Source organism: Heterodontus francisci, chromosome 34 (genome assembly GCF_036365525.1).
Source record: "Heterodontus francisci isolate sHetFra1 chromosome 34, sHetFra1.hap1, whole genome shotgun sequence".
Lineage (NCBI taxonomy): Eukaryota > Metazoa > Chordata > Chondrichthyes > Heterodontiformes > Heterodontidae > Heterodontus > Heterodontus francisci.
This window is the reverse complement of record NC_090404.1, coordinates 40,693,708-40,708,638: the sequence shown is the minus strand read 5'-3', so window position 1 is coordinate 40,708,638 and position 14,931 is coordinate 40,693,708. Positions and strand designations below refer to the sequence as shown.

At 44.1% G+C, this 14,931-nt stretch overlaps 1 protein-coding gene across 1 annotated transcript; it reads right to left on the bottom strand.

Annotated features, from left to right (window-relative positions):
* Nucleotides 1–10,019: 10,019 nt before the first annotated feature.
* On the bottom strand, nucleotides 10,020–10,466 carry LOC137348847 (gastrula zinc finger protein XlCGF8.2DB-like). Its single transcript, XM_068014084.1, has one exon. It carries the CDS (start codon nucleotides 10,464–10,466, stop codon nucleotides 10,020–10,022), a length of 447 nt encoding a protein of 148 aa, XP_067870185.1.
* Between the last annotated feature and the right edge of the window lie 4,465 nt (nucleotides 10,467–14,931).

Here is a 14,931-nt window from a genome sequence, read left to right as displayed (position 1 = left end):
GATGCTGTTTCTGATCACTGGGGAAGAGAAGGAGTCATTAGAGATACTCAACACGGCTTCAGAAAAGATGATCATGTCTTATAAACTTGTTTGTGTTTTGTTTAGAAGTTGCTGTGTTGGTGGGTGAGGGGAATCCGTTTACATTGTCTATCTCAGGGTGTAATCCAACAACATAGAGGTTGTGGGGCTGAAGGAGATGAGCTGTAGTCTAACTAGTGTTTTGTTCCAACATAACCACTCTCCCATTTTCCATTAACTTCAATGTAATGAAAACTGGCAGTTTGAACCTGCCAGCATTTTAACGATATTTTCAAATGACTCGAGGGTTTCTTACAGTTGGGATCATTCTTTATTCTGTTCCCTCGAGGTGTTAGAGAACAGACATTCTCCTGCATATAGCAATCTAGTGTGCTGGGGCAATGGTGACATAGTGGTAATGTGATTGGATGCTGTCCTGTTGGTATGGGTACAAACCACACCATGGCAACTGGTGGAATTTAATTTCAATGAATTTTTAAAAATTCTGCACTTGAAAGCTAGTCTTAGTAATGATGTTATAAAACTATCAGTGATTGTTGTAAAAGTCCATCTGATTCACCAATATTCCTTATGGATTGAAATAATGCTGTCCTTATTTAATGTGGTGCATATGTGATTCCAGACCCACAGCAATATTGTAACAGAGTTCACTGTTTGGTGTAGTGTCTTGCAAAGTTTCAGCTTAATTACAAGTGATTATAAGTAATAATGCTTTCAAATATTGTTATAGTAACTATAATATGTGTAAGCTCAGTTAAACATGGTCTGAGGCTGAGAAGCAAAGCCTGATGCTGAACCAAGGTTATGTTAAAAGAAAACTGGCAGAGCAGCGAAAAAGAAACCTTGAGTTAAATGTGAAAAGAATGTCCTGATATGTTTGAAACTAACAGATAGTGAAAGACAGAATATTAATTAAGTTACAATAAAAACAGAAGATTTAAAGCTTCGAAGATCTGTTATCACTCGAGTAAAAGACATTGCTGTACCTCATGTAACAACTGTATGAATTTCTAGATAGGAAATAACAAAGGTGCAAGAAAATGGAACAAAGAGATACCAGAAAACTAAGCATAAATTTCATTTTAAAGATTTGAAAAATGATGATGGAACAGAATGAGTGAGATAGTCCAGGCGTGTGTCAGCTGCTACAGAGGCTCAAAGGCAAAAAAGGGTATAAAAGAATAGCTATTGAACATGAGAAGCAGAACTAGAAACCCAGAGGAAGAAAGAAGAGAATCTTCAGAGAACAGAACCCAGCAAGAGAAAGAGAGACCGGACCACAGTCACTCGGAGGGCTACCGCCGAGGTTCTGAGTATCAGCCTGTGATTATTGTCTTTGTTAAGTATTACTTCTTTGCACTGAATGTAAACTGCTGAATAAATCGACAACACTTATAACCAATATATACCTGTACCCATAGTGATTTGTTGTAGTCACGAACAAGTCACCCTTGTTGGATTAAATTGAACCCTGAATCCAGGAAAGCTACAACTGGCACCCCAGATATCAATGAAGGACGTCTTCCCACTTGGGTAACAAATAGACATTTATCAGGATGATCCTGTTATCAGGACGATGCAGAATTCTGTAAAATTAGGAGTCTGATTGAGGTTCACCTGGTCAAGCACAAATGTCACAAGGTGGGGAACCAGAAGCTATTGGGACTAGTAGTACACATGCCCAGTCTTATGAATGGAACCATGTCTAATCCTCTGTTTAGAACAGAAAACATAGGGGTTATGAGGGAAAGTGTCATTAATCGATTCCTGACATCACTTCAATGGTTGATCCAGTTGGAAGAACTAACTTGGATAGAACGAAACCTACAGGGATACAGAACAAGCATGGATATCCTCATTTGCCCATATAATTTATATGATCATTAAAGAGACACATGTGTTTTTAATTGGAATGGGAAGGGGCTGAACTGTACTGTGGAAGTTACAGGTTCATCAGATGTGAGAACTAGAACGGCCTATGTACGAGAAGGGAAGTCTTGTTTTATCACCTGAGAAGACTATTACCATCACGGGGACTTAAATGTTCAAACCTGGGACCGACTGTATTACACCAGCCAAAACCACAGTGATAGGGGGAAAACTCACCTCGCCATTGAGATGCCTGACCAACAGGTCTTACTAGTAAAAGATGGCTTGAACATAAACCTAGAGGTTTATGTCACTAAACTTGGGTACCACATCCCTGAACTACCTATCACCTTAACAACATTAATAAGTCAAGTGAACACCTCCCAACACCGTTATTACACACTACAGCAAGGAAATAAAACTATAGCTAAAGATATTCCAGGGGTAGGGGATTCATCACATTGGTGGGAAACAGGGTTAAACATGGAAATTCCCCTCTGGATTAGAATAATTTCACATGTATTGATTATAACCCAGTTATTGGCACTAATATACTTACTGTTCCACACTTGCTACTTGAAGCACCTGGTGTGCCAGACAAGATCACAATTAAACATGATCACTGCACAAAATGTCTTGGAAATGAGTAAATATGTAAGTTCAAAGTACACAAGAATTGCCCTTGAGGTGGGGATATTGTAAGATAATTCACTGCTTGGTGTATTGTTTCAAACCCACTAAGATCACCCAGATAGGGAATGATATCATGTTCCCTGTACCTACTCATAACATCACTGAAATCAGAGTCGACTTTGGAATGCATGAGGAAGTATTGAAGACAATGATTCAGTGGAGACACCCCATACCCCCTCTATCCTTCGATTTATTATCCATAATTAAAATATTGTAACATCCCAAAAGCACTGGTTTATGATGTGACAAGAACATGAACAAAGAGAGGAAGGAATTGGAAATCTGGGGGAAATAGACATAGGTGGGAAACAGTTGTGAATACAAGTCAACATCCCTGACTCAGAACTATTTCTCTTCTGTTCATGTTGATACAAATGATGGTCACAATTGGAATAATAGTCGTCCTCTGTTACTTGAAAAATCTTACCTCATGACAGCTGAAGCACACTGAATTGAGCTGGAACCCAGCTCTTGTGTCTAAAAGAAAGTAACAGTCAATGAAGAGTAGTGAGGGGTAAATATGTTGTCATATATTTCACCCTCACACTTGGGAGTTGTAAGTAGGTTGGGTAGCTAGACTTTAGCTTAACTTGACCATTTTCACACTGTATCCTCTGTAACAACTAACAAGGTTAAGTAAGCCATTGTAATACTAACACATGAGTAAAAAAGTTATTTTTGTGTCTTGTATCAGCAGCTGCATTAATCAAATGAATGTATTAAGCAGTAACCCATCAAGAAACAATGATTACAAAGCAATGGACCTTGGTCGGTTTGTAATTAATGAATTAAGAATCATGCTGGAACGAATGGGCTTTAATTTAGATGAGATTAGATTAGAGATACAGCACTGAAACAGGCCCTTCGGCCCACCGAGTCTGTGCCGAACATCAACCACCCATTTATACTAATCCGACACCAATCCCATATTCCTACCAAACATCCCCACCTGTCCCTATATTTCCCTACCACCCACCTATACTAGTGACAATTTATAATGGCCAATTTACCTATCAACCTGCAAGTCCCTTGGCTTGTGGGAGGAAACCGGAGCACCCGGAGAAAACCCATGCAGACACATGGAGAACTTGCAAACTCCACACAGGTAGTACCCGGAATCGAACCCGGGTCCCTGGAGCTGTGAGGCTGCGGTGCTAACCACTGCACGCCAATGTGCCGCCCAATTTAAAAGTATTAACTTTAAAAACTAAGTCTTAAGCTTGTAAGAAATTCAGTAGCAGTAGGACTTCGTAAGTCACTGTGACACAAATTCAGCAGAACAAGTTTTGTGACCCTGATCACATTCATTAACTTTGCTAAAAAGAATCAATTTCTGTACAAATTCAAAAATAAAAACAAGAAATGCTGGAACCACTCAGCAGGTCTGGCAGCATCTGTGAAAATGGAAGCAGAGTTAACATTTCGGGTCAGTGACCCTTCTTCGGAACTGACAAATATTAGAAAAGTCACAGGTTATAAGCAAGTGAGGTGGGGGTGGGGCAAGAGATAACAAAGGAGGTCTAGATTGGACCAGGCCACATAGCTGACCAAAAGGTCACGGAGCAAAGGCAAACAATATGTTAATCGTGTGTTGAAAGACAAAGCATTAGGATAGATTAGGTGTTAATACACTGACTATAGAACAGCAGCAAGTGCAAACCTGAAAAAAAAACAGTGGGTAAGCAAACTGAACAAACTAAGATGAAATGAAATAAATGCAAAACAAAATTCTAAAAATAGTAAAAAAGAATATTAAAAAAAAGGAAGAAAAAATAACTAAAAATGAACGTAAAATGGGGGGCTGTCATGCTCTGAAATTATTGAACTCAATGTTCAGTCCGGTAGGCTGTAGTGTGCCTAATCGGTAGATGAGATGCTGTTTCTCGCGCTTACGTTGATGTTCACTGGAACACTGCAGCAATCCCAGGACAGAGATGTGAGCATGAGAGCAGGGGGGAGTGTTGAAATGGCAAGTAAACAGAAGCTCAGGGTCCTGCTTGCGGACTGAGCGGAGATGTTCCGCCAAGCGTTCACCCTGTCTGCCCTTGGTCTCCCCAATGTAGAGGAGACCACACTGTGAGCAGCAAATACAGTATACTACATTGAAAGAAGTACAAATAAATCGCCGCTTCACCTGGAAGGAGTGTTTGGGACCTGGGATAGTCAGGAGAGAGGAGGTAAATGGGCAGGTATTACACATCCTGCGATTGCAGGGGAAGGTGCCATGGGACGGGGACGAGGTGGTGGGGGTAATGGAGGAGTGGAGCAGGGTGTCGCAGAGGGAATGATCCCTTCAGAATGCTGACAGGGGAAGGGAGGGGAAGATGCGACTGGTAGTGGCATCACGCTGGAGGTGGCAGAAATGGCGGAGGATGATCCTTTGGAAATGGAGGCTGATGGGGTGAAAAGTGAGGACAAGGGGAACCCTGTCACAGTTCTGGGAGGGAGGGGAAGGGGTGAGGGTAGAGGTTCGGGGAATGGGCTGGACGCGGTTGAGGGCCCTGTCAACCACAGTGGGGGGAAATCCTTGGTTGAGGAAAAAGGAGGTCATATCAGAAGCACCGTCATGGAAGGTAGCATCATCAGAGCAGATGCGTCAGAGATGGAGAAACTGGGAGAATGGAATGGAGTCCTTACAGGAGGTATGGTGTGAAGAAGTGTAGTCGAGGTAGCTGTGGGAGTCGGTGAGCTTATAATGGATATTAGTAGACAACCTATCCCCTGAGATGGCGACAGAGAAGTGGAGGAAGGGAAGGGAAGTGTCAGAGATGGACCATGTAAAGGTGAGAGAAGGGTGGAAATTGGAAGCAAAGTTGATAAAGATTTCCAGTCCGGGGTGGGAGCAGGAAACGGCACCGATACAGTCATCAATGTACCAGAAAAAGAGTTGGGGGAGGGGGCCTGACTAGGAGTGGAACAAAGAATGCTCGACATATCCCACAAAAAGACAGGCATAACTAGGTCCCATGCGGGTACCCATAGCAACACCTTTTACTTGAAGGAAGTGCGTGGAGTTGAAGGAGAAGTTGTTCAATGTGAGAACAAGTTCAGCCAGGCGGAGGAGGGTGGTGGTGGATGGGGACTGGTTGGGCCTCTGTTCCAGGAAGAAGTGGAGAGCCCTCAAACCATCCTGGTGGGGGATGGAGGTGTAGAGCGATTGGACGTTCATCGTGAAGAGGAGGCGGTTGGGACCAGGAAACTGGAAATTGTCAAAATGAAGTAGGGCGTCAGAAGAGTCACGGATGTAGGTGGGAAGAGACTGGATCAGCGGAGAAAAGATAGAGTCTAGACAGGAAGAAATGAGTTCAGTGGGGCAGGAGCTGTACAAATTCATACTGTCCAAGGAGATAACAACCATAATGAATAGAACTCTTCATAGGTTTTTATCTCAATTACTGGCAAAATGCTTTATCAATTAAGCCTCAATTAGAGTTGGGTAGGAACTGACATTACAGGACCTGGACCAACCCTCGGGCAAACTAGAAAGGTGGTCTGATGGCCAAACAGGGGATAAAAGAACAGCTATTGAACATGAGAAGCAACATGTAAAAAATCCAGAGGAAGAAAGAAGAAAACCTTCAGTCAACATAACACAGCAAGAGAAAGAAAGACTGTGCCACAGTCACTCGGAGGGCAAACGCCAAGGATCTGAGGTTCAGACTGTGACTATTGTTGTTGTTAAGTATTACTTCATTACACTAAATATAAATTACTTAATAAATCGTCTACACTTCATACCAACATATACCTGCACCCATAGAGGGTGGTTGTGGTCAGGGACAAGTCACCCTTGTTGGATTAAATGGAATCCTGAAAGTGGCAGGAAAGCTACACTTTTTTGACAAATCACCAAGATAGCAGACTACAAGTCATGGTCAAAACATCATTCATTAGTTACAAATCACACAACTTAATTAAATCTGGGCACACAGACACTTTATTGACATGTATAAATACATATAAATGTAATCAGTTATCCAGCAGTTGAGCTGGAGAGGAATCGTATTTCACAAAACAAGTAACAAATACTTGTGAGAGTGGCAAAAGGTCAAAAGGTCTGAAAATTAGTGGCTGAACACGAAAAAATACTGATTTTTTTGACAATGAATCATGTAATTATAACACTGTTATTCAAGTAAACTAGTTGCGTAATGGTAATTTTGTACAATTTTGCATATGTAATGAATAAACTTGCAGTGTACTCAGAATACAATTTCATGAAACTTACCTGACAGCTGATAATTGGTTTTACAGAGCTCCATGTTCTCATCAGGTGGCAGGACCGTATCTCCAACACAGATGTCCTCGAGGCGGCCAACATCCCCAGCTTATACACACTACTGAGTCAGCGGCGCTTGAGATGGCTTGGCCATGTGAGCCGTATGGAAGATGGCAGGATCCCCAAAGACACATTGTACAGCGAGTTCACCACTGGTATCAGACCCACCGGCCGTCCATGTCTCCATTTTAAAGACATCCGCAAACGCGACATGAAGTCCTGTGACATTGATCACAAGTCGTGGGAGTCAGTTGCCAGCGTTCGCCAGTGCTGGCGGGCAGCCATAAAGGCGGAGCTAATGTGTGGTGAGTCGAAGAGACTTAGTAGTTGGCAGGAAAAAAGACAGAAGCGCAAGGGGAGAGCCAACTGTGTAACAGCCCCGACAAACAAATTTTTCTGCAGCACCTGTGGAAGAGCCTGTCACTCTAGAATTGGCCTTAATAGTCCCTCCGGGCGCTGCTCCACACACCACTGACTACCTCCAGGCGCTTACCCATTGTCTCTCGAGATAAGGAGGCCAAAGAAGAAGAATGTTCTCAATGTCCTGCTTCTGCCTATTTATAGCTTTCTCATGTAAAAGGTGTTCTGTGAAAATGTGTCAGCTTTAATGGAAAGCAATATATATAAGCATACCAGATGGCACGTTCTGGTACCTTGGTAAGTGATGTGGACAAATCAGTAGGTATATAAATTAATAAAAAGTAAACATTTATGAGACATTTACAATCCAGAAACATGAACATAAGCAGGGTAATTTTGTTATTTTGTACTGTGACATAATCACCTGAACGATGCAGAAAGTAAAACCAGGTAGGGAGGATTGTTTACCAGTTATACAGCCTGTCCAATTTACTGTCCATTAACTTAAATGGACAGGAATATCACATACATTCTGTTAGGAGCATGTGATACTCCTGATCCAATTTTCTTTACGACAATTATTTACCTCCCAGCACAAAAGAGGAAAATAACCTTATTAACTTTTGCAAATGCAATGCCTCTATAGATAGAATTGCTTGTTTTTAAATATCATCACTTATGGTAGATTTTATCATTTAAAATAATTAGTCATATTATAATGATTGTAAATTTAAATAATCTTGTTTGCAGTGCAGATCTCATTATAATCTTAATGAAAACTAATGAAAAATGTGGTTTTCCTCTTCAAAGGGTCCAAATATTATGCAACATAAAAATTTTCCCAGATCTTGCGAGTGACAGTGGAAAAGTAATGAGACTAGTGTTGTACCTCGAGGAAGCAAATCCTGCACTCCGGGTCCCAGTACTTTGTGGGACGTCCTGCCCCATGTGTCTAAAGATCTGCAGGTCGAGAATCAGCCTGTTCAGTGACCTGAAGACCCATGGAAGAAACTCGCAACCTTGAGTAGACGTCATCCTCGAATTGAGGGATAGCCGACGACAACCTCAACAGTAACAAGTTTGAGGTTCTGTTGCATCATCCCCAAATCAGGCTCAAAAGTTTGGTAAAGGCCCTGTGACAATGCAGCAGGTCTAATAGACAGCTGTATATCCCAACAGTGATCAATACTTCTGGCTCCTGTTCTCCAGCACCAATTGGTCTGGTGACAGCTGCATTTAACTGCAAGGTGAGCTGAAAATCATAACTATTGTGTTGGCTTGGAGAAAGGCAGCATTCTGTATATACTGAAGATTTACTACATTGGTCTCTGGGATGAGGGGGTTGTCCTATGATGACGGGCTGAGTAAATTGGGCCTATATTCTCTGGAGTTTAGAAGAATGAGAGACGAACTAATTGAGACACACTAGATTCTGAAAGAGCTTGATAAGGTAGAAGCTGAGAGATTGTTTCCACTGGTCAGGGAATCGAGAACGCGGGGGCACAATCTCAGGATAAGGGGCCAATCATTCAGGACTCAGATGAGGAGAAATTACTGCAGTCAAAGCATCGTGAATCTTTGGAATTCTCTACCCAAGACAGTTGTGGATGCTCCATTGTTGAATATATTTAAGGCTGGGATTGATAGATTTTTGGTCTCTCAGAGAATCAAGTGATATGGGCTGCGGGCAGGAAAGTGGAATTGAAACCCAAGATCAGCCATGATCATATTGAATAGTGGAGCAGGCTCAATGGGCCATATGGTCTACTTCTGCTCATATTTCTTGTGTTCTTGTATATACATGTTCATACATGTACAGAGTATTGTGCCATCAGCCTGAGAAACCCAGTGACCATTTATAGTGACTGCAGAGAGCTCACAGTTTCACTGTAACCAATACACAGCACTTGTGGTGCAGGACAGTCTTTTCCAGATAATCTTCAGCAATGCCAAAACACACATTGAAGAAAGATGGCCAGAGTTATACTCCTTGCCCTGCATCACTGTGGTGTAAAAGACAGCTTCACACTGACTCCAGGTTTACAGTGTGACTGGGGCAGTAGACAGTGAAAATGGAGGTGAACAATGAATGGAATTCAGCCAAACACCTGAAAAAACCGATAAGTGGAAATTCCAGATCACTTCAGTTGCTCCAAAGCACAGGACATATTCAGTTTATACAGTTCATGCTCACTGCAGGATATTCACATTCAGTAACCAGTTTGTGCAGAGTTTTCAGAAATTATTTCAGACACACACTGCTGTGTAAATGGAAGCAAGTTTCAAATTCCTATTGACAGACCAATGTTTTTGCTGCAGACCAGGGACTTGCCAGCTACTGATCCTGCACCATTAATTTTAAACCATGTCAAATGAGCTGTGTCAGGTCTCAGGTGGTCTCTGCTAAGATATCCCATGAAGGCAAAAACAAACATTGGGAATTGGTCTGTGTATAAACACGCCTTCTTTTTGGAAATTTACAGAAGACAGACACACTGAAGTTGTGAAGGAGTGTGCAGTTCCACCCACTTGCTTTCCTGTTTGAAATTCATTTCCACCAAGGTGGAAGACTATAAAAAATAAAGATGACTTAAAAAAGGTAAAACAGATCGCCGAGCAGCTTTGTGGTTGGCCGACTTTTAAAAAATCATAACTGACAGTTGCAATTTCTCTCAAAGCCGGTCTTGTGGTTAAGGTGGGAATGGGAGAAGCCAATGGTGGATTTCCGAAACCCCAATGTCGGAAATCTGCCATTTGGTGGAAATTTCTCATCCCTGAGTTACTTGTGAACTCGCTGGTGTGTCAGCACATGGGATGAAGCAGGAAGTTTCTTCCCCTGGTCAGAGCAAGTGAATGGCCTCTTCCTTGTGTGAACTTGCTGGTGTTTCAGCAGGTGGGGTGAAGTAGTGAATTCCTTCCCACACTCGAAGCAGGTGACTGGCCTCTCTCCAGTGTGAACTCGCTGGTGTGTCAGCAGGACGGATAAATGATTGAATCCCTTCTCACATTCTGTGCAGGTGAATGGCCTCTCCCCAGTGTGAGTGTGCTGGTGTGTCAGCAGGGCGGATAACTGAGTGAATCCCTTCCCATCTACTTTGCAGGTGAATGGCCTCTCCCCAGTGTGAATGTGCTGTTGTGTAGTGAGGTTGCCTAATCGCCTGAACCCAGTCCCGCAGTGAGAGCACCTGAACAGTCTCTTGTCAGTGTGAATACGTTGATGGGACATCACTTCAGCAGAACGTTTATAGCAATTCCCACAGAATGGACATTTAAAAGGTCTCTCCCCAGTGTGAACTCACTGATGTGTCAGCAGGTAGGATGATTTAGTGAATCCCTTCCCACATTCACAGCAGGTGAACGGCCTCTCCAGGGTGTGACTGCATGGATGAGTTTCCAGCTCAAATGGATAATTCAATCTCTTTCCACAGTCCCCATATTTACATGGTTTCTTCCCAATGTGACTGCAGTTGTGTTTCGACAGAGCAGATGATTGGTTGAAACCTCATCCACACACAGAATATGTGTACAGTTTCTCCACACTGTGATCGGTACTTTTTCCTTCCACGTTCAAAATCCGGTGATATTCGGGTTACGATAAGTTGGGCGACTCCTTCAGATCCTGATCTGACATTTGCTTTGCATTTCACAGCTGCAATTCCTCCCCTTCTAAAACCCTGTGAAATTGATTTAAAACTGAAAAAAAGAGTGTGTGAGAGAACCCACAAAAACACAAAGGCAGGTTGTGAAACGGAGCTGAATGAATCTGGTAATTTATGGTGCCATCACGAGGAAAAAGTGACCATGAAAGCTACTGGATTAATGTACAACCGCAACTGGTTCATTAATGTCCTTCAGTGAAGGGAACCTGCCACCCAGTCTGGACCTACACAAGACTCTGCCCTCTATGGGAGGAAAAAGAGAGAGAGAGAGGGAGAGGGGCAGGGAGAGGAGAGGGAGTTTATATATCGACAACTCGACCAGAACTTTGACAGAACCTCCAAAAACCTCAACTTCCATCATCTGGAAGGACCAGGGTAGCCCGGGTATATGAACACCATCATCTCTAAGTTCCCCTCCAAGCCACGCACCATCCTGACTTGTCTGACTGACATCCAGTACTCGATGAACAGAAATTTCATCCACTTAAATATTGGGAAGTCTGAAACCATTGTCTTCAGTCCCTGCTACAATCTCCACTCCCTAGCCACCAGCTCAATCCCTCTCCCTGGCAATTGTCTGAGGCTAAACCAGACAATTCATAACCTGGATGTCATATTTGACCCTGAGATGATCTTCCGACTGCATATCAACACCATCACTCAGACCACCTATTTCCACCTCAGTAACAGCACCAGACTTCACCACTGTCTCAGCTCATCTGCCTCTGAAACTTACATCCATGTAATTGTTACCTCTCCACTTGACTATCCTGGATGGCCTCCCACATTCCACCCTCTGTAAACTTGAGATCATCCAAAACTCTGCTGCCTGCGTCCTTACTCTAACCAAGTCCTGTTCACCCATCACCACTGAGCTCACTGGTCTACACAGACTCCCAGTTAAGCATCACCTCAATTTTAAAATCCTCATCCTTGCTTTCAAATCTCTCCATACCCTCACACCTCACTATCTCTATAATCTTCTCCAGCCCTACAACACTCTGAGAAATCAGAGCTCATCTAATTCTGGAATCTTGAGCATCCCCGATTTTCATTCCTCCATCGCTGGTCGCCGTGCCTTCAGCTGCCAAGGCATTAAGCTTTGGAAATCCCTCCCTAATCCTCTCCGCCTCGCAACATTGCCTTCCGTGCTTCAGACACTTCTTAAAACCCAGCTTTTTAATCCATCTTTTGGTCATCTGCCCTAATATCTCCTTATGTGGCTCAGTGTCAAATGTTGCTTTATAACACTCCTGTGAAATGCCTTGGAACATTTTATTACATTAAAGATGCCGTATAAATACAAGTTGATGTTAAGTTGGACATTTATCACCGTTCCTTCATCATCACTGGGTGAAAATCCTGTAACTCCTTCCCTAACACCATTGTGGGAGCACCTTCAACACAAGGACTGCAGTGGTTCAAGATGAAGGCCCACCATCAGCTTCTCAATGGGCAACTGCGAATTGGCAATATACGCTGGTCTGGCTAGTGACGCCCATATCACAGGAATGAAGTAATAACGTGTGTATATGTAAACTGGATTGAAAGCATCCACAGAAATACTTGTTACTGAAACAATACTCTTTTACATCGAGTGGTTGGTGTCTGTTTAGCAACCTCATCTCCCCTGGATTCTACCTCTCTTGACAGCCTCACTATGAAAATTGTTGCACCCGACTGGGCTCAAAAGTACTCGGAATTAAAGCCAGCGGTTGCTCCCCCATCCCCACTCCAGCTCAAACTGATGGAACAAAAAAGACCAACACAGGACATCAGGGACTGACTTCCACATCCAACACCCACCCTGATACAAACTGGCTCTTAATTCGTCCGTCTGTGTTTCTCGACTCAGTTCTGTGAGAAATGCCTGCAATAAAACAAAAGCAATATACTGCAGATGCTGGAAATCTGAAATAAAAGGAGAAAATACTGGAAATATTCAGCAGGTCGGGCTGCATCTGTGCAGAGAGAAACAGAGTTAACGCTTCAGGCACATCAAACCACCGCCGGTGCCTACAGCCCGGAACTCAGAATGGGAGGAGGAAAAATAAGGAGAGGCAATATATTCCAACACTCAGCAACCGACAGTCCACCTCCATCACCGGGATAGGGAGACAAAGTTTAGAAATGGTCAGCAACACGACTCCAGTAAAACATCCCAGGAGCAAAAGGGAGAGCAGTGTGTGTACCTGCCCTGATATCCCCCTCCCTCGGCCTGTCAGTCTAACCCCCCACTCCACTGCTCAGCCGAGCAGCTTGCAGCTTCCTGCACCTTGAACTAGCCGTGTCCAGGTGTGGCCCAGTCCAAGGGGAGTCTTTGTGGAAGCAGGGAGGGGGGACCTCCTACCCTGTGCTGTGTCCCTGTGTTGTGTCCCCCAGGCCCCTTTATAACCGAGATAAGTTTCCTTCAAAGTTTTGGGCTGTGATGTTAAAGTTTAGTAATCCTTAGTTCCTGCAAAAGAGCAGGAAATCTGGCGGCCATTACCGTCACCAAGAGAAGCCCGGCAGCTGCCCTGCCCCACCGCGCCGCCGGTCGTGTGCAAACGCGGGACCGGGAGCTTCTTATTGGGGGTATTGAGGCTGCAACAGCTGTCTCTGAAACCATCACTGGGACTGCGCCTGCTCAAACACTGTTCGGCATTGCGCATCCTCAAGCACTGTTCGGTACCGCGTTTGCGCGAAACGCTGTATTGCGCCTGCGTACTGCTCTCCTGCGTTCTCAGTAGGGAATATTCTTAACCGCGGAGAATCTTGGGTAGAAACTGCGCCATTGAACGGTCCAATTCGAGCGGCGGAGCAAACCGGAAGGGAGAAGCGAGGAATCGACGCGGCGATCGCGGGATGGAGGGAGGAGGGACCTGAATGCGGCGACTGATGCGGCGATTGCACTATTGTGGAGGTGATGTTGGGTTTAATTTGCTTTTTGTGTCCAGTTCAGCAGCGCCATCTTTATACAGCTGCCTGTGACGTCGCAGACAACAGCGTTTTGGACGATGATGGTGCATTTGCGCACCTGCAGCAAAGGAGTCCGAAAATTAAAATCGTTCCCAAAAGAAGCTTTTTAAAAACATTGATTCATCGGATGTGGGCGTCGCTGGGCAGGCCAGCATTTATTGCTCATCCCATATTGCCCTTGAGAAGGTGGTGGGGAGCTGCCTTCTTGAACCGCTGCAGTCCATGTGGGCTAGGTACACCAACAGAGCTGTTAGGAAGGGAGTTCCAGGATTTTGACCCAGAAGTAGAAGAATATTGAGGGAAATTTCTCCAGACTGAGGGTTGTTAAGATCTAGAATGTACCGTCTGAATGGATGTTGCAATCAGATTGCACAGCAACATTCTTGAAGAGGACAAATTTCCAGGGTGATGGAGAAAAGATGGATTATGGGATTAAACTGCCTGTTCTTTAGGGCCCCTGCTGAGGAATACGAGCGAACAACCCCACTGCCCTGTGGTTGTCTCAGGAGAGACTCAGGCCAGGAGAGTAAACCCTCACAGAAAATCATGAGAGGAACCCCTAATGCGGTCATGTGTCACCTTTGTCATGTTTCCAGCAGTTCCTGCAGCCAAACTGCTGCCAAACGTTGAGCTCTGCCCTCCTTTGGACCCCTCTAGGAAGGCTGAGAGGGGTGTTTTGATGCTTGAGCAACTCACAACCTCCATACATTCTGTCCAGGAATGCGCCATGGGCAGGTCACTCCATAGTCACCTCACAGCGACCAAAACAACACGGAAGGCAGCAGTTATGGGGACGTCGCTTCTCTTTCAGAGAGCCAGCACAGGCTCGGTGGGTCAACAGGCTTCCTTCTGTGCTCTAAAATTCACTGACTCCATCATGTTCATTATCACATCAACTGGGAGATACAACACAACTCAAGGCTCACAGACAATGATGCCCAGAATATGTTTAGGGATGGGCAACAAATGCTGGCCTAGCCAGCGACACCCCATCTCATGAACGAACACACAAAAAAGGGCAGTTCTCTAATGCTTTGTATGGATAATTTAATTACAGAGCAGGCAGCATTTTAA